Source organism: Schistocerca cancellata, chromosome 2 (genome assembly GCF_023864275.1).
Source record: "Schistocerca cancellata isolate TAMUIC-IGC-003103 chromosome 2, iqSchCanc2.1, whole genome shotgun sequence".
Taxonomy (NCBI): Eukaryota; Metazoa; Arthropoda; class Insecta; order Orthoptera; family Acrididae; genus Schistocerca; species Schistocerca cancellata.
This window is the reverse complement of record NC_064627.1, coordinates 1,039,011,617-1,039,034,717: the sequence shown is the minus strand read 5'-3', so window position 1 is coordinate 1,039,034,717 and position 23,101 is coordinate 1,039,011,617. Positions and strand designations below refer to the sequence as shown.

General features: G+C 39.5%; 1 protein-coding gene across 1 annotated transcript in view; it reads left to right on the top strand.

Moving 5' to 3' along the window:
- The window catches only part of LOC126163013 (inositol polyphosphate 5-phosphatase E), an 84,715-nt gene that overhangs the window by 10,423 nt on the left and 51,191 nt on the right, over nt 1-23,101 (top strand). The window contains exon 2 of the mRNA XM_049919877.1: nt 10,134-10,251. Coding sequence (XP_049775834.1) covers nt 10,134-10,251 — 118 coding nt within the window. The remainder of the gene's footprint in view (nt 1-10,133; nt 10,252-23,101) is intronic.

The window sequence follows — 23,101 nt, the reverse complement described above, 5'->3', positions numbered from 1 at the left end:
TTTATAAGCAGTCTCCTTTACAGATGAATCACATCTTCCCAAAATTCTACCAATGAACTGAGGACAACTATCCGCCTTCCCCACAACTGCTATTACATCCTTGTCCCACTTCATATCGCTCTGCAATGTTACGCCCAAATATTTAATCGACGTGACTGCGTCAAGTGCTACACTACTAGTGGAGTATTCAAACTCCATTCCAGCACTACACTGCTCTCATTCCTCCATGGCACCCAGTCTCTTTACTTTTCTCCTTTTGTGCCACCCCACCTCCCCATCTCTCCGCTTCCTTTGTCTAACCTCCCGACTGCACATAGCTGCCCTACCCTCTTTCCACCTCGTCCCTGTGTGCTCCCCAACAGCAAGTCGCTGTCCCCCACCCCTATCCTGCTGTCCCTCCCCACCCCAGCCTCCTTCTTACCTCCACCCAGTCACCATTCCCATCATGCACCGTTGCTGTTGCTTGCAGCGTGGTCTCAGTTGCCTGAGGCTGTAGTTGTGTGTGTGAATTGCGTTTGCGTGAATGTGTATATGTGTGTTTGCTGTCTAATTCTGATGAAGGCCTTACTGGCCAAAAGCTATATTTGTGACCGTCTTTTTGTTGTGCCTATATGCAACTCAGCATCTCCACTATATAGTGACTAGCAACTTACCTTTCCATAATATTGTTACATTCCATCCTGGATTTTCCATTTTTGTGTGACTAACATACATTTTTTAAACAAAAAATTTTGATTTTGAAATTTTTAAAATTAAAAAATAATTTAATATTAGAAAAAAATGATAATTGTTATTAATAGAGTTAATTAGCACATACTTTTAAAGCTTATAAGAAACTGAATGAAATGGTACAAATATTAGGTCTGTAAGTCAAATAGCTTTTTAGATATGGTGATTTTAAGATTTAAAAGCATAACTTTGGAAGTTTTAAAAATTAATAACTCTAAAATGAAAGGCCCAAACAAATTTTAATGTGGGATTTTTCGTGCAGATTACTACCACAAATGTACAAAAAATTATCAAAATCTGAGATTTCAAGAACCAGACCATCGGTTGATTTCACATGGACTGACCCTAGTTTCTAACCAACCTTTTTTATATTCTGTGTTCTTGTTTGCAAGTAATTAATTGCCAAACAGTGCACCATAACAGTAGTTTATAACCAGGGGGAAGATGGAAGATTTGGCAGGGTCTCAGTTATGAGAAAAAAGTGTAGCTTGTGTTCTCTCCCCTCTTCCTCTCTCTCTCTCACTCCCCCCTCCTCCCCCCCCCCCCCTCCCCCAAACACACTCTCAAAGAAAGCACTAAGTATCATATACTTCTAGTTTGAACTTGTATATTTTTTGTGATTGTTATTCACAGCTGAAGCATGTGATTGTGGAAAATAACAATTTGCCAGTATTGTTGAATTAACTTTCTATTATTTAGCTGTATGAGCATGACTTTTTGTAGAATAATGCATTCAGTTTTGATGAACTTTTATTGTATGGATTGCAGAGTGAATTAATTTCTTACACTTCTTGTTTTCTCTAATTTTGAGACTCATTTATTCTTTATATTGTTATGGATTTTTTCACAGATATTATGTGGACTGCATGTTTCATTTATCTGTTTACAATTATTTGGCTGCCTTCTTGTGTACTTGCTCACATGTTATTTAAAAAAAATAATGTAATAGAAAATATGTCATTTGTACATGTTACTTCATGCTAAAAGCTACTATGTGTGCCTAGTTACTTGCTAACCATTAAGCTTTTGTTAGCTATGGTATATAATTGAACAATTATGTCTAATACCTTGTTCATTGATGTGTCCACAAATAAAGGTATTTTATTTGCTTTTAAAATTATGTTTGCTGTCTGCTAGGCATTTTACATCCTTGGGTAGGCTATGAAAGAGCTTGATAGCCGCTACTGAACTTCACTCCTAAGCCAGAGTCATATTCAGTATAGAGTTGTGAAGCTGTTTTCTTTTTACTGCCTATGTTAATCTCATTTTCTAAGTGGAGTGACAGATTTCAACAACAATAAATTTATTGTGACATTATTTTTGGTTCACTTGCTTGTTTAAATGGAAGACACTTAAATATATATGCATGTGAATCTGACACCTAATATCAATTTCTTTGTTTTATGCAATAAATACTTTCTGTTTAAATGGTGACCTGTCCCAAAATTGTACTATAGGAACAATGAAATAGGGAGTATTTTTGAGAAAGAGAACCAAAGATTGTGTCTTATTGGCAGAACACTAAGAAGATGCGACAAATTTATCAGACTGTCTACACTATGCTTACCCATCCTCTTCTGGAGTATTGCTGTGTGATATGAGATCCTTGCCAGATAGATTAATAGGTGACGTTAAATAAGTACAAAGGAGGACAGCTCGTTTTGTATTACTGCGAAATAGAGGAGCGAGAGACACAGGGGTGATAAATGAATTGGGGTGCCAATCATTAAAACAGAGGAATTTTTGTTGCAGTGAGATGTTTTCATGAACGTGCTATTAACCAACTTTCTTCCCTGAATGCCAAAATATTTGTTAACTCCCACCTTCTGAGGGAGAAAGGTCTATCATAATAAAATATGACAAATTAGAGCTTGTTTGGAAAGATTTAGGTATTCATCTTCCCACATGCTATTTGAGAGTGAGTGAGTGAGCTAGTTAGTTAGTTAGTGACATGTTCGATAAATCATTTGAAAAAATCTTATATGACTCCCTCTCCCCTCTTTTTTTATTTCATTTATTTGTTTTATAAACAGGTGACCAGATTTTAAATAGAAATTCGTCCATGGGATAGGAGGAATTGTACAGGAGAAATGATTTTAGGTTAGATTTTAAACTTGGTTTGCTACATGTCAGATATATTATCTTACAAGATAAATGATCAAAAAGTTTTATTGCCACATATTTAACTCCTTTCTGAGCCATTGACAGCTTTAATAATGGGCAATCCTTTGTTCTAGTGTTATATGTGTGGTCAATTGTGATGGTTTGTATCTGACAAATTTCATTAGTGAATGCATGTATTGTGATGGTGTAGTTAAAATGTCTAACTCTTGGAAGAAGTACCTGCTTGACATCTGTGGGTGAGCACCACACCACATATTATTCTTATTGCTCACTTTTATACAGTAAATACTTTCATTCTAAATGATGATTTACCCGAGAAAGTTCTTCCATATGACATTATTGAGCGGAAATACGCAAAATATGTCAGGAGGTTGGTTCATTTGTTTCTAAGGTTAGCACTTATACAAAGAGCACAAGTAGCTGGTTTTTTGGCAACTCAGTAATATGTGTCTTCCAGTGCAAGTTTTCATCATTATGTACACCAAAAAATTTGGAGCAATCTGCCCTGTTTACTGATTCATATGGAACCATCTACCTTATTTGCTGACTCATGCTCATATTCTACATCAGTTGTTGGCATGACTCTATTTGTTGGGTAGAACTGAATATGGTGTGTTTTCTCAAGATTAAGGGAGAGTCCATTTTCAGAAAACCACCATAAATCTGTGAGAAACATCATTAGCAAACTCTTGCATTTCTTTCTCTCTAGTGGTATTTATTGTAAAACTAATATTGTCTGCAGAAAGTACCAGTTCTATTTGTTGAATGTTAAGCAGAATGCCATTGACATGTGCAAAGAATAGGAGTGGACCCAAAATTGAACCCTTTCTGACTCTCTTCCTGATGAGACCATTATGCAGCTCATATTAAGAAATTGTGCTTCATGGGAATTTCATTGCTGTCTCAAGTCTATCAATAGGCATGCGAAGTATCCATCATGCATTTATAGACATTGTTGCAGAAAACGGTTATAATATTTCAGTTTCTAATCTTAGCAAGCTGGCTTGTCAAGGTGACTGATAGTTGGGAGGGAGGCAGAGGTACATGGGACAGGAATGGGACATGGACACTGGTGAATTCACACTGTGGAAAATGACAGAAGCTCTCCAGTGAACCTAGCAGAACTAGCACTCCTGAAAGAAATGATATGCAGAGACATGGCTTAGCCACAGCCTGGGGGATGTTTCCAGAATGAGATTTTCACTCTGCAGCAGTGTGTGCGCTGATAGGTTCGCAGGAGAGCTTCTGTAAAGTTTGGAAGGTAGGAGACGAGGTACTGGCAGAAGTAAGGCTGTGAGGACGGAGTGTGAGTCGTGCTTGGGTAGCTCAGTTGGTAGAGCACTTGCCCGTGAAAGGCAAAGATCCCGAGTTTGAGTCTCGGTCCGGCACACAGTTTTAATCTGCCAGGAAGTTTCATATCAGTGCACAGTCCACTGGAGAGTGAACATCTCATTCTGGAAATATAAAATGTTTATGAACCCGAAAAAAGTCAGTCCATAAGTTTAAGTAAATGCAATCAGCAATACAACAAGAACCAGCTTAATTTTTCAAGGACCTCCTCGGCAAAATAGGAGTGACCCATGAGGAAAATCTTCAGTTTCATATGGAAAGTGTGTAGATTACTGCTAATATTTTTGAATTCAAGTGGTAGCTTATTGAAAATGTATGCAGCACTATACTGCACACCTTGCTGCACAAGAGTTATGAAAGTCTGATCCAAATGCAGCTTTGATTTCTGCCGATTATTAACTGAGTGAAAGCTGCTTATTCTTGGGAATAAGCTAATATTGTTAACAAGAAAAGACACCTAAAAACAAAGATGATGTGACTTACCAAATGAAGGTGCTGGCAGGTCGACAGACACACAAACGAACACAAACATACACACAAAATTCACGCTTTCGCAACAAACTGTTGCCTCATCAGGAAAGAGGGAAGGAGAGGGAAAGATGAAAGGATGTGGGTTTTAAGGGAGAGGGTAAGGAGTCATTCCAGTCCCGGGAGCGGAAAGACTTACCTTGGGGGAAAAAAGGACTGGTATACACTCGCGCACACACACACATATCCATACACACATATACAGACACAAGCAGACATATTTAAATATGTCTGTATATGTGTGGATGGATATGTGTGTGTGCGCGAGTGTATACCCGTCCTTTTTTCCCCCTAAGGTAAGTCTTTCCGCTTCCGGGATTGGAATGACTCCTTACCCTCTCCCTTAAAACTCAAATCCTTTTGTCTTTCCCTCTCCTTCCCTCTTTCCTGACGAGGCAACCGTTGGTTGCGAAAGCTAGAATTTTGTGTGTATGTTTGTGTTTGTTTGTGTGTGTATCGACCTGCCAGCGCTTTTGTTTGGTAAGTCTCATCATCTTTCTTTACTGAGCCAAAAATCCACAAATATCCTCTTAGAATGGGAAGAGTTACCCCAAAATTAATTCTGCATAACATAAGTGAATGAAAAGAAGCAAGGTAGACTAATTTTCGTGTCGAATGATCACTCACTTCAGATACCATTTGAATAGCAAAAATGGCAGCATTAAGTCTCTGATAAAGATCTTGAATGTGGACTTTCCACTACAGTTTACTATCTATTTGAACACTAGAAATTTGAACTGTTCAATTTCACTAATCATATGCCCATTCTGTGAAATTAAAATTTCTGGTTTTGTTGAATTGTGTGTTAGAAACTGTAAAAACAGAGTCATACTGTGATTTAGCATTAATTTATTTTCTACAGGTCACGAACTTAGCTCATCAACCACACTATTTGAAACTAGGTCAATGTTGCACACAACTTCCTTTACTACCAAGCTAGTGTCATCAGCAAACAGAAATATTTTAGAGGTACCCATAATAGTAGAAGGTATATCATTTATATAAATAAGGTACAAGAGTGGCTCTAACACTTATCCCTGGGGCACCCCCCCCCCCCCCCCCCACCACACACACACACACACTTGACTGTACCCCACTCAGACCCCTCATCACAGCCATTCTCAACATGGTGAATAATGACCTTTTGCTGCCTGTTGCTTAAAGTAAGAGGTGAACCAACTGTGAGCTACTCCCTGTATTCTGTAATGGTCCAACTTCTGGAGTAAAATGTTGTGATCAAGTGAGAATATAGCAGTTTCAGTTGTTAAACGACTTCTAAATCCGAACTGTACGTTTAATACAAATTGTGTGATATAAAATGATCAATTATCCTTACACACGCAGCCTTTTCAATAACTTTAGCAAACACTGATGGCATAGAAATAAGTCTAAAATTGCCTACATTATCCTTTTCTCCCTTATTAGAAAGTGGCTTTACTACTGAGTACTTTAATTGTTCAGGGAACTGACCATTCCTAAAGGAGAAATTAAAAATATGGCTAAATACAGGGCTAACATGGGCAGCACAGTACTTCAGTATTATGCTAGACATTCCATCATATTCATGAGAGTCCTTAGTCTTCAGCGATTTAATAATTGGAAGCTTTCTCTCACAGTTTTTTGTTGTGCCTATCTGCAACTCGGCATCTCTGATGTTTGGGGAGGAGCGACTATCCTTTTTATAATATTGTCATTATTCCATTCTGCATTTTCCGTTGTTTAATTGTATGTATGATATGACCAAGTGAGGATTTGAGCATCAATCATGCCAATGTGTGAACATCCCTCTCCCTTGAGCAGTTTTCCAAGTTGTGCATTAACATACTTCACAGAACGCTTTATCCAGAGCTTATCATGCTGCTTACAGAGTGACACAACTTTTGCAGTAGTGTAAAGAGAGCGCTCACCAATGTTCTGAATGTTGTCCTCAGTTGTGTAGTTAAGATTATGGTGCATACTGTAAACTGCACCTCCAGTTATTGTTACAATATCTCCTTTTCCAAGATCCTTCCACAAAGTCCCTGAATCACAGGTGGCATTACTGTGATATGCTTTTAGCTTAAAGATAATTGTTACCTGGTAGACACTGCCTTAAAATTTCTATATCACTTCTGACATTCCACCTCCCTCCCTCCCCCAATTAATGTTGTTTGTTGTTGTGGTCTTCAGTCCTGAGACTGGTTTGATGCAGCTCTCCATGCTACTCTATCCTGTGCAAGCTTCTTCATCTCCCAGTACCTACTGCAACCTACATCCTTCTGTATCTGTTTAGTGTAATCATCTCTTGGTCTCCCTCTATGATTTTTACCCTCCACACTGCCCTCCAATACTAAATTGGTGATCCCTTTGTAATGTCTCTTGCAGCGGTCTCTCCGCGACATTTTCAGAAATTTTATAAATTATATAACTCAGTACATATCTCGAAATATCTCTTCTTATCTTACCGATTATCAATGCAAAGTAGTTTCAAGCCCAATTATTCCTTGGAGCGTCCATTTACTCCATGGAATAGCTTTTCTGCTATCTATGTTTTCTCTTATGGAAAAGGAGGAGGACTTCTTGCCGATTAGTCGTGAAAGGAGGATGTATATGTATGTATTGTTGGGCTAGTCACCATCTTGATGAGATTCTGTATGAGAAGGAATTTAATACATGAACTAAAGTAAGTGTGTTCGCGTATTATTTAACTGTTTATTATTGACAGTGTCTGCTTACTACGCTGTGTTGCACGGGATCAGTGGGGAACGTCTGATTTACACTGGAGAAACCTGCCGTTTTGTATGCTCAAGATATCCAGTTACTTCAAATAAATAGGCTAACATGGTCTTACCAGCAGATCTCCGGTTTTCCCCATGTGATCACCGAAAGTTAATAATTATTACAAATGTTTCCAGGACATCGACTGACAATTTTCGTCGCACCGAGACTTCGAAATTGCTTCACTGCCTTATGGAATTTAAGTTAAGCTCAATTTCGTCAGGATAGAACAGTATTGAACTGTGTGAATGTGATAAGCCTGCTTTGTCAATGAAACTTCCCTTAATATACGCATGTTTTTACTATCCTGATCAGTGAAGCTAAATCAGGCCGGTGTGAGAGAGGTTTTTAAATTTTAGATCCCACAAAAAAAAAAATATTAAACCTTGATGCCTCAGAACATGTCCTTACCAACCTATCCCTTCTTCTACTCAAGTTGTGCCACAAGCTCCTCTTCTCCCCAATTCTATTCAATACCTCCTCATTAGTTATGTGATCTACCCATCTAATCTTCAGCATTCTTCTGTAGCACCACATTTCGAAAGCTTCTATTCTCTTCTTGTCCAAGCTATTTATCGTCCATGTTTCACTTCCATACATGGCTACACTCCATACAAATACTTTCAAAAACGACTTACTGACACTTAAATCTAAACTCGATGTTAACAAATTTCTCTTCTTCAGAAACACTTTCCTTGCCATTGCCAGTCTACATTTTATATCCTCTCTACTTCGACCATCATCAGTTATTTTGCTCCCCAAATAGCAAAACTCCTTTACTACTTTAAGTGTCTCATTTCCTAATCTAATTCCCTCAGCATCACCCGACTTAGTTCGATTACATTCCATTATCCTCGTTTTGCTTTTGTTGATGTTGATCTTATATCCTCCTTTCAATACACTATCCATTCCGTTCAACTGCTCTTCCAAGTCCTTTGCTGTCTCTGACAGAATTACAGTATCATCAGTGAACCTCAAAGTTTTTATTTCTTCTCCATGGGTTTTAATACCTACTCCGAATTTTTCTTTTGTTTCCTTCACTGCTTGCTCAATATACAGATTGAATAACATTGGGGAGAGGCTACAACCCTGTCTCACTCCCTTCCCAACCACTGCTTCCCTGTCATGTCCCTCGACTCTTATAATTGCCATCTGGTTTCTGTACAAATTGTAAATAGCCTTTCGCTCCCTGTATTTTACTCCTGCCACCTTTAGAATTTGAAAGAGAGTATTCCAGTCAACATTGTCAAAAGCTTTCTCTAAGTCTACAAATGCTTGAAACGTAGGTTTGCCTTTCCTTAATCTAGCTTCTAAGATAAGTCGTACAGTCAGTATTGCCTCATGTGCCCCTATTAGTATTAAACGCCAATAAGCTTCTGACTTTCATAGGTTGTGTGATGCTTCTGTCCTCTGTCTCCAAAGCGTAGAAGCTATTGGAGACAGCTAGAGTGAAGCTATTGGACATGCAGCATCTCCTGGATCTTTTCACTGATCTGATGATCTGAAAGGCTTTGCTGTTGTCTTCCAGTCTAGCTTTAACATTAATGGTGTAGACAGCAACTCGGAAAACTGCTAACTCGTCTAGTGTTACTAGCAAATCAGCTTAAAGTTGCAAGATAAGCTGCCCCCTCCCCCTTTCTTCTTCAATATTGTGTAGCAGTAGTGATTCTGTGACCAGCTTCATTCCTCATGTGGATTTTATTGCAATATCCACATGAAAATAATGCTGACATTTACCACACAAATCTTATGTTTTATTATTGAAAAATCATTCTGTTGTATCAGTGTGTTACGAAACAGTCATCTGTTATGGTTTCTGCTGACAACTGAATTTGAATGTGAATACTTATAAACATGAGTAAGGAAAAGTTCCATCTAAACCTAAATTACTGCTAAATAAAATAAGTTATCATACCTTGTGGTAACAGTTTGACATACAAAAATTGGCATTCACTTTCATCTGGCTCACTGGGCTTCTTTTGTGGACAAGGTGATACAAAAAGGTTGCAACAAATGAGGCTTCACAAACATTAAGTAATAATATAGGGCATATCAGTAGGATGAGAGAGACTGCAGGGCAAGACAAAAAGTACACAACACTGAGATGCCAGTAGAAGATGAGATTTGAAAGGTGAGAAGTGGATGAATGGGCAGTTAACTAGTCACAGCAAGGGGAAGGAGAGGCTTATAGTAAAAGTGTAGATGAAATTAATCCGATCAGAGAGATTTCTACTCTTTATTGTTTCCTCCTCCTTGTATTCTCAGTCCGTCTTACCTTAACCTGTGAGTACCTTCTCTACCACTTCTTGCTATTTAGGTTTTGAGATATCATCTCATGCTGGCATTGCATTTTTATTTTCTTGCATCCTTTCCTGCAGTCTCTTGATCTAGTGTTTTACTTGACTTCCCTGTCTGATTAGAGTAATCTCTTTTTTCATGCAAATTATTTCTCTCATTTTGGTTTCAAGAAGATTTTGAATGCTTGTGTGTACTTCAGTTTTTTTTTGTGTGTGTCAATAAATTGTCACTTATTAAGTGGACATTTTCCCCATAAATTTCCATGATTATTTATTTGCAGGGCACATTGTCTGATGTTTCTAATATTTACTTTGTGTGACTGTTTTGCACATTTTGCTTTTATGTAGGAACTTTTTACACGGCCGTATTGCCGCCAATTCACTTCTTGGATCAGTGGAACTGGAACGCACACTGCCCCACCGTGAACTGCGGATCTTTGTGGGAACATGGAATATGAATGGACAGGTAAAAAAAAAAAAAAAAAAAAAAAAACACCATTTTATTTTTACTTTGTGATCACTAATGCTGTACAGTTACTTCTGTGAAGAATAAGTGGAGGGTTATCTTGAAAAACTTACCGTTGTATTACTGTTAATAATTGGTACAGAATGTAAAAGTATTTTTATAGCTATACCATTGTGTTAATATGTATCTTGAAGATTCTCATTTATGCTGATATATCTGGATCATAACATGCCATGTGGGTCCAAGAACTTCCTGGCTTGACTTTCAGAAATTATGCCAAAGTAGTTAGCGGTGGATAGAATACAGCAATAATTGCAGGGATCTGTTGCTTCACAGAAGGAAGTTAATTGAAGAGGTTGTTTCGTGTGTGTGTGTGTGTGTGTGTGGTTTTTTTTTTTTTTTAATAGAGACTTTCTTCAACTGTTATCAAAGAGCAGTTAGATGCCGGTTATGGGGAAGTCCCTGAGTCATATTAAGTGAATGGGCTGAACAGTACAACTTAGGAAAAGCTTATGTTGAGTAATACAGCCTTTTGATGTACAACCACTGGCAATAATTAAGAAACCATGTTCTTTGTTGAAGAACAACAGCATTATTATTAGGGAGCTGAAGCTAAATGAATTTTACTAAGCTTGAGATTTTCTGTAACAATTGTTTATGGACCACGTATGATAAACTTCTAAGAGGAAACATGAATGTAAGAAGGTGCAGAGACTTCTCTGTAGAGATGATGAGAAGGAATTCCGGAGAGATTCTCCCAGTTTTTAGAGCTGTGTCCAGAAAATGAGCAAGAAATTTTTAAACTCGGTATTGTATATGTGCAAATGAGGTGAAGCCCTTCTAAGAGACAATCTTCTGGAATTATGGTGATGGTAAGATTTTGTGGATGCATGACAGTAACATCTTTAGTGCCTGTTTTGGAATTAGAAGGGAACTCTCAGTTGACTTCAGGAACAGAAATATCATCATAAATGCCAACTATTATGATTGAAGTTTGCACAAATTGCAATAAAAAGGCAAGGAGAACTGAGTGGTGGTACTTGCTTAAAGCAAGACAATACTCCATTCCATACATCTGCTGTTCTTAAGGTTGCAGTGAAGAACTTTTTTTCCCTGGAGTTATATCATTTGCTTTACAGTCCAGATATAGTGTGCAGATATAGTGTGAGAAAGAAAATATGTGAACAGAGTTGAGATAAAATTGTAAACAAGGAGACAGACAGAGGATTCTTGCTATATCAGATGTTTGAAAAATGTATTAAAGTAAGTGGAGATAATGTTTAATAGTGGCACTGTTGTTTACTTTGTGTCAGGTCAGAAATTTTTTGAGATACTCTCATGTGAATTAATGAATGAATAACAGAGGTAAAAGATGTTAAAGGATAAGAGAATTCACTGCCCTACATCATGAAGGATATCAACACAGAGGAAAATATACAGTAGAGTAGTTCAAATTAATATGAAATGTGGTAACTGGCATCTAGTTGAATGTAATACGAGGTTTGTTCAAAAAATTTTGGAACTTTGTCCACAAAATTTTTGTACATGTACCTTTTACTTATTGTGTGTGGTCTCCTTCAAAATACTCTCCTCCATAATTGGCACACTGCTCCCAAAGCTGTTTACACTTCTGGAAGCAATATTGCTACACCTTTTGCTGGATCGTGCTAAGTGCTGTCTGCGAATTTTCTTTTATCTTGTCGATTGTTGCAAATCTCAGTCCTTTCAATCTATCATTATCATCATCATTGTAGACCCACATCTCATTACCAGTTACCATTCTCTTAAGGAACACCTCATTCTCATTTGTGCAATCCGGAAGCTCTTCACAGGTTGCGAGGCGAAGGTCTTTCTTGTCTTGACTCATGAGCCGTGGGACCAAATTGGCAACAACACAGTGCATTCCAAGATGTTGTGTGTGAATTTCATGACATGATGCAACTGAAATGTTACATTCTTCTGCAATCTCTCAGTCAGTCAGTCTTCAGTTGACATGCACAAGTTCATTGACATTCTGGACACGAGTGTTGTCAGTAGACGTCAGGACGTCCTGAACGAGGATCATTTAACTTCCATCTGGCCATTTTTAAACCATGTGAAACAACATTTGTAACACTGAGTATGGCTTAAGCACTCATCACTTGAGGCTTTCTGCATAATTTTGTGTGTCTATGTAAAGGTTTTCGTGAATTTCACATGAAATTTAATGAAAACATGTTGCTCCTCTAACTCTGCCATTTCAAAATTTGCAAACTGTGTGGCACAACATTCTGCTCAATACAGCACTGAACAATAACTAACAAACATACTACAATGAAACTTCTGGCAGTTACACAATAAACAAAGAAGTGTGCAGGGGAGCCAACTGCATTTAGCTCCAGCAAACCATCGGCACGAAATTACGTATGTTCCAGAATTTTTTGAACAGACCTCATACAGTATTAGGGGTAACTGTTCTTCCTTTCTGCCACTTGGAAGTTTTCCCTCTACTTTTTCTGTATCCTGTTTGCCTTTCCCTGAACACAGTATCACATATCTCAATCCATAATTAGCTCCAGTTCCTTACTTCGCCAGTGGCATTATGTTTTGTACTCTCCATCATCTTAATGTTTCCTTTATCAAACAATGGAAAATCCGGGATTGAATGTAACAATATTAGAGAAGTAAAGTTGCTACTCACCATATAGCGGAGATACTGAGTCACGATAGGCACAACAAAAAGATTCACACAATTAAAGCTTTCGGCTGTTAAGCAGTCAAGGTGTCAGTTGTCTGGGACTACAGACATGTGTGCAAGTTGTGTGTGTGTGTGTGTGTGTGTGTGTGTGTGTGTGTGTGTGTGTGTCTTGCTGACAGAGGCCTTTATGGCCAAAAGCTTTAATTGTGTGAATCTTTTTGTTGTGTCTATCGCGACACAACATCTCCGCTATTTGGTGAGTAGCAACTTTCCTTCTCTAATATAATTTTTCCCTTACATTCACTACTTCGTATAAACCTTTTCCTCATGAAGGAGGACTGTTCTAAATCAATACAAATTTAACTTGTATTTATCCAATTTTTTTTTTTTCAAATCCTCCCCTCCATTTCATTCGTAGGTGCTCCTCACATGCTCCACAAGGGGATAATGTAAATAAGTGCGAGTTGATACAGCAGAGATATCATGTTCTTTCAAAAAGAAATTATTTTGCTGTGAAAAAGTATATTTGGATTGATTAGGAAGCTTATGGGAAGCTTCACTTGCGTTACTCATAAAGAAATGCCATGAATTATACAGGGAAAAGGGGGAATTACCCAGGAAAAAAGGGGAAAACAAGGCATTTAAAGCCACATATTTCAACTTTGCCTTCTTCTCTCTCTCTCTCTCTCTCACACACACACACACACACACACACACACAGTCACGCAAACACAACTCTCACACACATGACCCTTGTCTCTGGCTTTTGACAGCCAGCATAAGAAAAAGGAGAAGAAACAGAAAAATGCTCTGATAGGAAACAATACTTGTTACAGTGAGATGCAGGCTACTATGCAGAGACATGTTATTTAGTTCACACACTGAGGGCTGTTGTCCAAATGCTCACGTTTAGCTGCGCAACAATGCATGTGGGATGGAGCCACCAGTACTCAGGGTATTGCTTCAGAACTTTCTTTTGAGTCAGCATAAACTACAATATACTGTCCCCATTTGATCCTGTTAGACACTAATCTATATGTGTGTTTCTCTTGAAGGAGCTCTACAAGAATATGCATCAGTACTCAGTTGGAAATACTGTTTTTCCTCTGCCAGTGTAAAAACAATATTGTTTCAAAAAGAGGATAATTAAGCTGCTTGCAGTTTTGATACATTAATCAAAATTCCATAGTGGAAACAAGAAGCAAATATAAGGAAAGCAAATTAAGTACACATGTGAACAGTGGCATTTATATAAATTCAACTTCTCGGAAAATGTGAATAAATTTTGACAATACTATCACTCTTCTCTTCCCTCAGCCATAGTGGTACGCAATATGTTGGCCAAATACATGGCTCTTGAAAGAGAAGAAATGATTGTGGCAGTTGGGGAAGTGGGTAGGAGTGTTAAAAGTCAGGAGGGGGAAAATTGTAAGCTTTCAGGGGTAGTAGCAAAACTGTCATTAATTATAGCATCAAATGCAAAACTGAGGGACTGGAATCGAAAATCGAAGATCAAAAGAGAGAGAGAGAGAGAGAGAGAGAGAGAGAGAGAGAGAGGAAGGAAGGAAAACTCAGCTCAGTGTAATGACAGGGAAGTGGCTGTGGTGCTGAATGACACAAGAAGAAATGCAGAGGTGTAGGGAGTAGGATAATAGGAATGCTTATGTGTAGCATCCTCAGTTGCCACCATTTCATTCCCTTTCCATCATCCATATCTCTGCTGTATTTTTCCATGCTACTCCTTTTCCATGTCCCAACAATGACTCTCTCTCTCTCTCTCTCTCTCTCTCTCTCTCTCTCTCTCTCTCTCTCGCTCCACTCCACCAGTTCTATGACTGCTATCATAATTAATCCTCATTTTGCCCTAGTGCCACTGAGAGCCACATGTCTATCATCCTTCTCTTGGGTGCAACTAACTTTGGTATCTCCTCCTTACCTTGAGTACCTCTCTCCCCTTCTTCCCAATCCCTGTAATCCCTTACTCTCCCCTCACACCTACCTCCTGAAGCAGTTTTTCATATACAGCTAGAGTGGAGAGCAGCTACGAAGGTGGGTCAGGACTGTGTGCGCAGAAGCATGTGGAAGTGTACCACATGACTCACAACCAATTGCGCGCCAGTGACATTTTTGTCCTCGTTCTGTGCAGGTCGTGCTGTGTTCGGAAGTTCTAACTGTTTATTTCAGTTACGTTCTGTGCTGTGTGCTGACTGCCTTCATAGTGTTCATTGTGAGTGATGGTAAGCAATCACACCAAGTGCTACACAAACAGGCAAGAGGAATAGTGTTCCTTGTGTACCAATACTTTCAGAGACAATCTTCTGCTGAATCCATGCTGGCACAAGGCACGGGTCGCGCCATTGCCAAATGCCAGGAGCAGACAGCTGAAGCCTGTGGTGTCGGTTTGAGGATCGTTCAGACTATATCTGGCGAAGCTAAGATGTCTATGCAAGCCTGCGGCTCAGCTGTTTTCAAATCACCAGGGAAGCAACACAACCACAAAAAAGAATTGGGTGAGCTAGACGATTTCGCAAAAAATGTTTTGTGGCGCATAGTGTTTAGCAAGAATGCTGAAGGCGAGTATCCGACAGCAGAGAAACTAGTTTTGTGTATGAAAAAAACTGAAAATTTTAACGGAAACAAATGGACCATGTTGAGGATATTGAAAGACATGGGGTTCAGGTATCAGAAAACGAACAATGGTAGGGAATTATTAATGGAATGAAGCAGTATTGTAGCTGCAAGGACTGTGCTTTTGAGAACAATGCAAGAGATCAGAGGAGCTGGCACATCTTGAATTTATTATGGAGATGAAACTTTCATTAATCAGAACCAAGCAAGGGCTATGTCCTGGAAAATGAGCGATGGGTACGATGGATCAAAAGTTCCTGTTGGTATGGGTAATGATGATGATGATGATGATGATGATGTTGTTTTGGTTTGTGGGGCGCTCAACTGGGTGGTTATCAGCGCCTGTACAAATTCCCAACCCTTGCTCAGTCCAAACTCGCCACTTTCATGAATGATGATGAAATGATGAGGGCAACACACACACACACCCAGTCATCTCGAGGCAGGTGAAAATCCCTGACCCCGCTGGGAATCGAATCCGAGACCCCGTGCCCGGGAAGCGAGAACGCGACCGTGAGACCATGAGATGCGGATGTAAGGGTAATAGAATTATAGTGCCCCATGTCGGATCAGCAGATACTGGCTTTATTCCCCAGGGTAAGCCAATTTTTAAGGCATCAAAGGCTAAGAATTCTGAAGATTACCATTCTGAAATGATGTACAGTGTCTTCAAAAGGTGGTTTACACAACAATTATTGCCACATATTCCCGCATCTTCAGTTATAGTCATGGACAATGCAAGCATCCACACAGTGCAAGTGAACAAAGCTCCAAATATGAACTCCAAAAAGGCAGACATTATTGCATGGCTGTCATATAATGGAATACCTCATAACTCGTTGCATACCAGAGCAGAATTGCTGGTTCTTGTCAATCAACAAGAGCCTGCATACAGAGTTTATGAGATAGATGAAATTGCAAAGCGGTATGGACATGGACACTGTATCATTAGATTACCCCCATACCATTGCCATTACAACCCAATTGAATTGGTATGGGCTCCAGTGAAAGCATGTATTGCGGAAAGGAACAATACAGTCTTAATTGCAGATGTTGAGAGACTTGCACATGAGGCAATAGGCAGCATCTCAACATCTGCATGGGCAGCTTGTGTAAGATATGCAGAAAAACTGCAAGCTGAAGATTACAGCAGGGAAATTCGCAGGGACATGGTTATGGAACCATTCTGTGTCAGACAGTGAAGACGATGCTGTGAATTTCTTGGTGTGAAGTATGTAAGTACCAGTTACTGATACTTATGACTTTATTTGTATGACTGTGCCTACAGAAGCAGCATAAAAAATTATTAGTAGCTTAAGTTTCATCTTTGACCTCATAACAATGCCGTTTTCTTTGTAAAACATATTTTGTTCAATTAAGTACACGTACTATAACGCTGTCGCAGGTTGCTCAGTGAAAGAAAACTAGCTCTTAGTAACACATTAAACGATCTGTTTCTGATATTCTTTTGGTCATAAATGATTAAAACTTGTAAATGCTTTAAAAGTATTCAATTGCTATGGGTGCTAATGTAAGCAATGCAAAAATTCCTTTGATTAACAAAACAAATCGTTGTCATTCAGAAGATGGAACATTAAACGTTGACAGTATTTCGAGAAAGAATGAAGCTACATCATGATTACTGACAAAATAGCGTGTGTATCGTCTTCAGGTTGAAGTCTTCTGTCTGTATTTGCATTACAAATAAACTGGTCTTCTGGAAGGGATCCACCTTTAGCAAAACACAATTGTTTCTTTGCTATCAGCCAGAGATGTTTCGTTGATGTTTCAGCATCATTGCTGGGCTTTCATTTGCTATCTGTTATACAATAGGAAAAAATATTTGTTACTATAAATTAGAGTTTTTAAGAAATTTTTTACAAACCTGAAAGCTTCATAAAGTATTGCATATATACCTTGTTACCACATGCAGTGGTTTTCCTGGTTTTTTATGTTTTTCTTTACTTCAAACATATAGAACTTAATGTAGAGAAATTATTTATCTTGATATTTTATGTGATTGGGAATGTTGTGATTGAGTTCAACATTAATTAATTCGATGTGGAAGGTTGTGTGTGCTCGCACATAAGGATTCTCATTACTAAGAATGCAGTTCTTAAAGTTCACTGTGGAACAATGTGTATGCTACCGCACTGTCAGCTTTCTGAACTGAAATAAGGATATTGGCAGTGTCGCGACTTATCTTCCCTCTCTCTGTGTGCAGAATGCATGATGCACCCGCCTTTGTAGCTGCTCTCCATTCTAGTGTTATCTGTGCATGTGTGTGCACATAGCAATATCCTGAGCTATTGCATGTGTCCACGTGTCACTCATCGATCAACTCCGTGTGTGTGTGTGTGTGTGTGTGTGTGTGTGTGTGTTCCCTGGTTTTTGTTTTTATTTGTGTTTTTATGTATTTATTTACATTGTTATGTCTGTTTATTTTTCTTTAACGTGCATTATGTGGTGGACAGCACATTTCCGTTTATTGATTCACAATTGTTACATATTAACCAATTCTGAAACAAATACACTGAAGTTTGTTGTTTTTGGTTGCCAGTTTTTGTGATTTGCCATTGTTTAATATTTGTGCAGGGTACAGGGTCATTTCAAATGATTCATCAGTTTTCATTATTTTCTTTCTTTTCTTTCATTCTACTGATCATGAGAAGGAATGGAACTTCTAAAATTGTAAGATTCACACTTGCAATCTTCCTCTTCAAGTGTTAGAAGCTGGCAAGTGCTTTATTTGCAAAATTGTGACTCTTAAGTGGAAATTGTAGCTAGGTACTATTAAGCTGATGCTGTAATTTGCCTGACTTAAGGTTTGTCAGTATGTGCATGTCCGTACTTGTTGAAGGATGTGCGTATGTTGTGAATTATTCTACTACAAAATAAATGTCTTCATGTCTGAAGGAAGCATAATAACAAAGCTGTACAGTAACGAAAGTGTAAAATATATTTTAAAAGTTTGAGATAGAAAGTGTGAAGAAAATGTCTAATTATTTACCACAGCAAGTGAGGTAGCAACAAGCACCAAAAGTGTCAAGAACAGTTAAAATGATATTGAAAGTTGTGGGTTGAGTAGTCTATTACTCCAAGATATAAAAAGATGAGACAGCAAAATATATAAAATACTGGCAATAGAAGCTGAAGGAAACTTGCTTCATCCCAAATTCTGAGTTAAGAGAAAAACACATTATTTACAGTATGAACAGAAAGTAAAAGAACAATTCAAAGAGCAAAGCAATATACTAAGTACTGGAGTTAGTTGACAGATTAGCAGGTGTGAGTAAAAACAAATACAAATATTTTTTGAAGACAGTGATGTATTTAAAATTGTTTTCAACAAAGGATCGTGGTCAAAGAAAATACTACCTTCTGGAATGTTGTCTGTGTCTGTAATGGAAACTGTCTTATGTTTGGAGCTTCCATGTTCCCTTATTCAAACAGGAACTGTAAACCTTATTTCAGATTCATTACTGTTGGCTTTAGTTAATTGCTGATAACCGACCTCTTCAAGCACCTGCTTGCCATTACTTGTCTGAATGTGTTAAATTGCTATTTGACTTTGTGTATATTAGGTGCTAAATAATTTTGTGTCTGCATGTGAAGCTGTTGATTCCTTGTGGAGTGGTCAAGGCTGTAAATTGTGCAGTTGATATTTTTTATAGGAGCTGAGGAAATTATAGACACAATGGATAAGGAGTACACAATTTTATGCTTACTTATTATTATTATTTCTGTTCTGTGCTGTGCCATGAGCTTCAGCTGTGATGCTTTCAGCATGACAGAGTTGATTATGGACTCAAATAGTTTGGAAATTCATTATAACAACACCTAGTTGAATTAGTACAGTTAGATCAATAGTCTGGGGTGAGGGGTCATGCTGGGTGGAGTGAATGAGGGGAAGAAAGGAGGGAGTGGGAGGAAAGGTTTGGGGAAGAATGGTTGGCAGCTCAGAGGGAGGCAGCAGTTGTGCGAGATAGGAATGTGATGTATGGGCCCTGGTGCTGGTGAGTTCGTACAGCACCTGGCTGTGTTTTCACAGTTGGCCCTTCCTATAATGGAACTGGAGTAGGATATGCTGGGTGGGTGAATTGGGCAGGTCTTGCATCTGGGTCTTCCAGAGGGATATGGCCCACGAGGGAAGGGGTTGGGAATGGTAGTGGCATATGGTGGACGTGGTGTAGGTTGATTGGGCAGTTGCTTCAGACCAGGATGATACCGACTGATGGGAAGTCTATTCCTTTGCAGCTGTGTTTTTGGGGGTGGTGGGAGCATTAGGGGTATAAGAGTATATTGCATGGGAAATTTTTTGCAGACTAGGTTTGGGGAATAGTGCTTGTCTGTGAAGGGTTCAGTGAGATCTTCAGCATAATGGACACTCCAGCTCTCAGCTTGTTGCCATATGGGTTGTATCCCTGCAAAAAACCCAGGAGGAAGACCTGTCCAATTAACCTACCCAATACAGACTAATCCATTCCTGTCACGGGCTTGTCCTGTATCTTCACAGGCAGGGCCACCTGTGAAAGCGGCCATGCCTTATACCATCTGGATCCTTCCTCCCCTTCCTCTGGTACCATCTTTTCTGAACTACATAGATGGAAGTTTTTTCCTCTGTTCAATCAGCTCTACACAACCCCCCCCTCCCCCTCCCCCTCCCCCTCCCAATGTCATTGTATGCTGCTTGAAATCACCAGCTCTCAAGCCCGTGTGTTACATTTCTATCCCATAGGCCTGCTGCATCTCCCTCCTGCATTCCCATCTCTCACACCTGCTGCCTCCCTTTGAGCACTCTTTCACCCTTCCCCAACCCTCCAGGCTGCTTCCTGCCTCTTTTTCTCCTCACCAGTTCCATGCAACACAGCCTCTCACCCCAGCCTAACTTCTAACTGCAGTCCTGGCATAGTGTATTCAGGTGACATAATGTAGCTCTCTCTCTCTCTCTCTCTCTCTCTCTCTCTCTCTCTCTGTGTGTGTGTGTGTGTGTGTGTGTGTGATATATATATATATATATATATATATATATATATATATATATATATAGAGGGAAACATTCCACATAGGAAAAATATATCTAAAAACAAAGATGATGTGACTTACCAAATGAAAGTGCTGGCAGGTTGACAGACACACAAACGAACACAAACATACACACAAAATTCAAGCTTTCGCAACAAACTGTTGCCTCATCAGGAAAGAGGGAAGGAGAGGGAAAGACGAAAGGATGTGGGTTTTAAGGGAGAGTGTAAGGAGTCATTCCAGTCCCGGGAGCGGAAAGACTTACCTTAGGGGGAAAAAAGGACGGGTATACACTCGCGCACACACACACATATCCAACTAATGAAGAAGGGTGAGTGAGTTGCCTTTCCGGAGGTGGGAAACCAGGAGATTGGATAGTTTTTTGAGGTGAAGGGTGGCATGCTGTTCTAATTTGCGGTTGGCCTGTAGGAGGATGCTCTGAATCGCCGGTGTGGATGTGGGAGAGGAAAGATTGAGGACTTTTATTAAGGATAGGAGTTGACGGGTGTGTTCATTGGCTGAGTTGATGTGTAGGTGAAGGATTAGGTGGGTGAGGGCAATGGATTGTTCAGTTTGGAACTGGTATAGGGACTGATGGAAAGAAGGGTTGCAGCCAGAGATGGGAACTTTAAGTGTGAGGCCTTTGGGGATTATGTCAAATGTCAGACAAGCCTGAGAAAATAAAATATGCGAGCATAATCTGGCTAGGGTGAAGGCATGTTTGTGGAGGGAATGTAAATAAAACTTAATGGGGTCGTTGTGGGGGTGTTGTGAGGGTGACATGGTATTAGAAGGTGGAAAGTTTAACATGAGGTTGAAATGAAAATGAAAGATAGAAATATATGGGGAGAGATAAAGGTGAACTAGAAAGCAACAGGAGATCTGGTATGAAAAAAGGCGAAAAAGTGTTGGTTAAGTTGATCCTGTGGTGAACTTGGGTTGGTAGACAGCGATGTGCATAAAGGACGGAGAAATTCGGGAAAATTTCGAAAAAATGTATTAAAAGGAGTGGTGTTGTGGTGAAAGATTACGAAAATGGGGCTAACAATTGTCTGACGAAGAAATAACGACGTTAAAACCTGTGGGGAGCGGCTAAAATGATCAGTGATGTGCGAAAAACGGAAGTGGAAATAAAGTGAAAGTTATTAGAACTAGCCGAAATGGTTGTTTAATACGTGAAAGCAGCTGTTATTGAACTAGAAACGGTGGATTTTATAGCAGCGGTGGTGTTGAAAGCGGAAAATAAAATTTTTTTGGTTATGGTTTGGAAGTGGGTTACGTATAATTGAGTATATATAGGCGGGATAAAATTGTATAGTAGATTACGGTAAAAAGGGGAAGGTGAATACAAAGTGAGACTACTGGTAAAAACAGAAAGAGAAAATAAGATGACAGGAAAGATTTCGTAATGCGACAGCGACAATAACAAACGTAATTGTTGGGTTCAAATTAATGATATGGTTACAATAGAGGGAAACATTCCACGTAGGAAAAATATATCTAAAAGCAAAGATGATGTGACTTACCAAATGAAAGTGCTGGCAGGTCGACAGACACACAAACGAACACAAACATACACACAAAATTCAAGCTTTCGCAACAAACTGTTGCCTCATCAGGAAAGGGGGAAGGAGAGGGAAAGACGAAAGGATGTGGGTTTTAAGGGAGAGTGTAAGGAGTCATTCCAGTCCCGGGAGCGGAAAGACTTACCTTAGGGAGAAAAAAGGACGGGTATACACTCGCACACACACAAGCATATTTTCTAAACTCACCATATAGCAGAGATGTTGAGTTGCAGAAAAGCACAACAAATAGACTGTCACACAATTAGTTTTCAGCCAATAAGGCCTTAGGCAAAACTAGACAAAATTTACACACGCACAAAAATGCAACTCACACACACATGAGAACAACCTCTGACTGCTGAAGCCAGACTATGAGCAGCAGCACATGAGGAGGCAAGTGGGAGAGAGTAAGGAGGAGGCTAGGGAAGGGAGGGGGGGAGAGATAGCGGGGTTGGGGGGTATGGGATGCTAAGTGCTGCTAGTGGAAATGTGCAGGGATGACTTGGAGAGAAGTTAGGGCAGGTTTGTGTTGTCAGGGGGTGAGATGAAGGGTGGGGAAGTGAAGGGGGGTAGTGGAAGAGGAGAGAAGTAAAAAGACTGGGTCCATTGGTGGAATAGAGGGCTGTGTAGTGCTGGAATGGGAGCAGGGAAGGGGCTAGATGGGTAAGGACTATGACTAACGAAGTTTGAGTCCAGGACGGTAATGGGAACACAGGCTATATTGTGAGAATAATTTCCATTGCACAACTCAGAAAAGCTAGTGATGATGGGAAGCATTCAGATGGCATAGGCTGTGAAGTAATAATTCAAATGGAGGGCATTGTGTTGGGCAGCATGCTCGGCAACAGGGTGGTCCAGTTGTTTCTTGGCCATGGTTTGTCAGTGGCCATTAATGCAGGCAGACAGCTTGTTGGTTGTCATGCCCACGTAGAATTCAGCATGGTGGTTGCAGCAT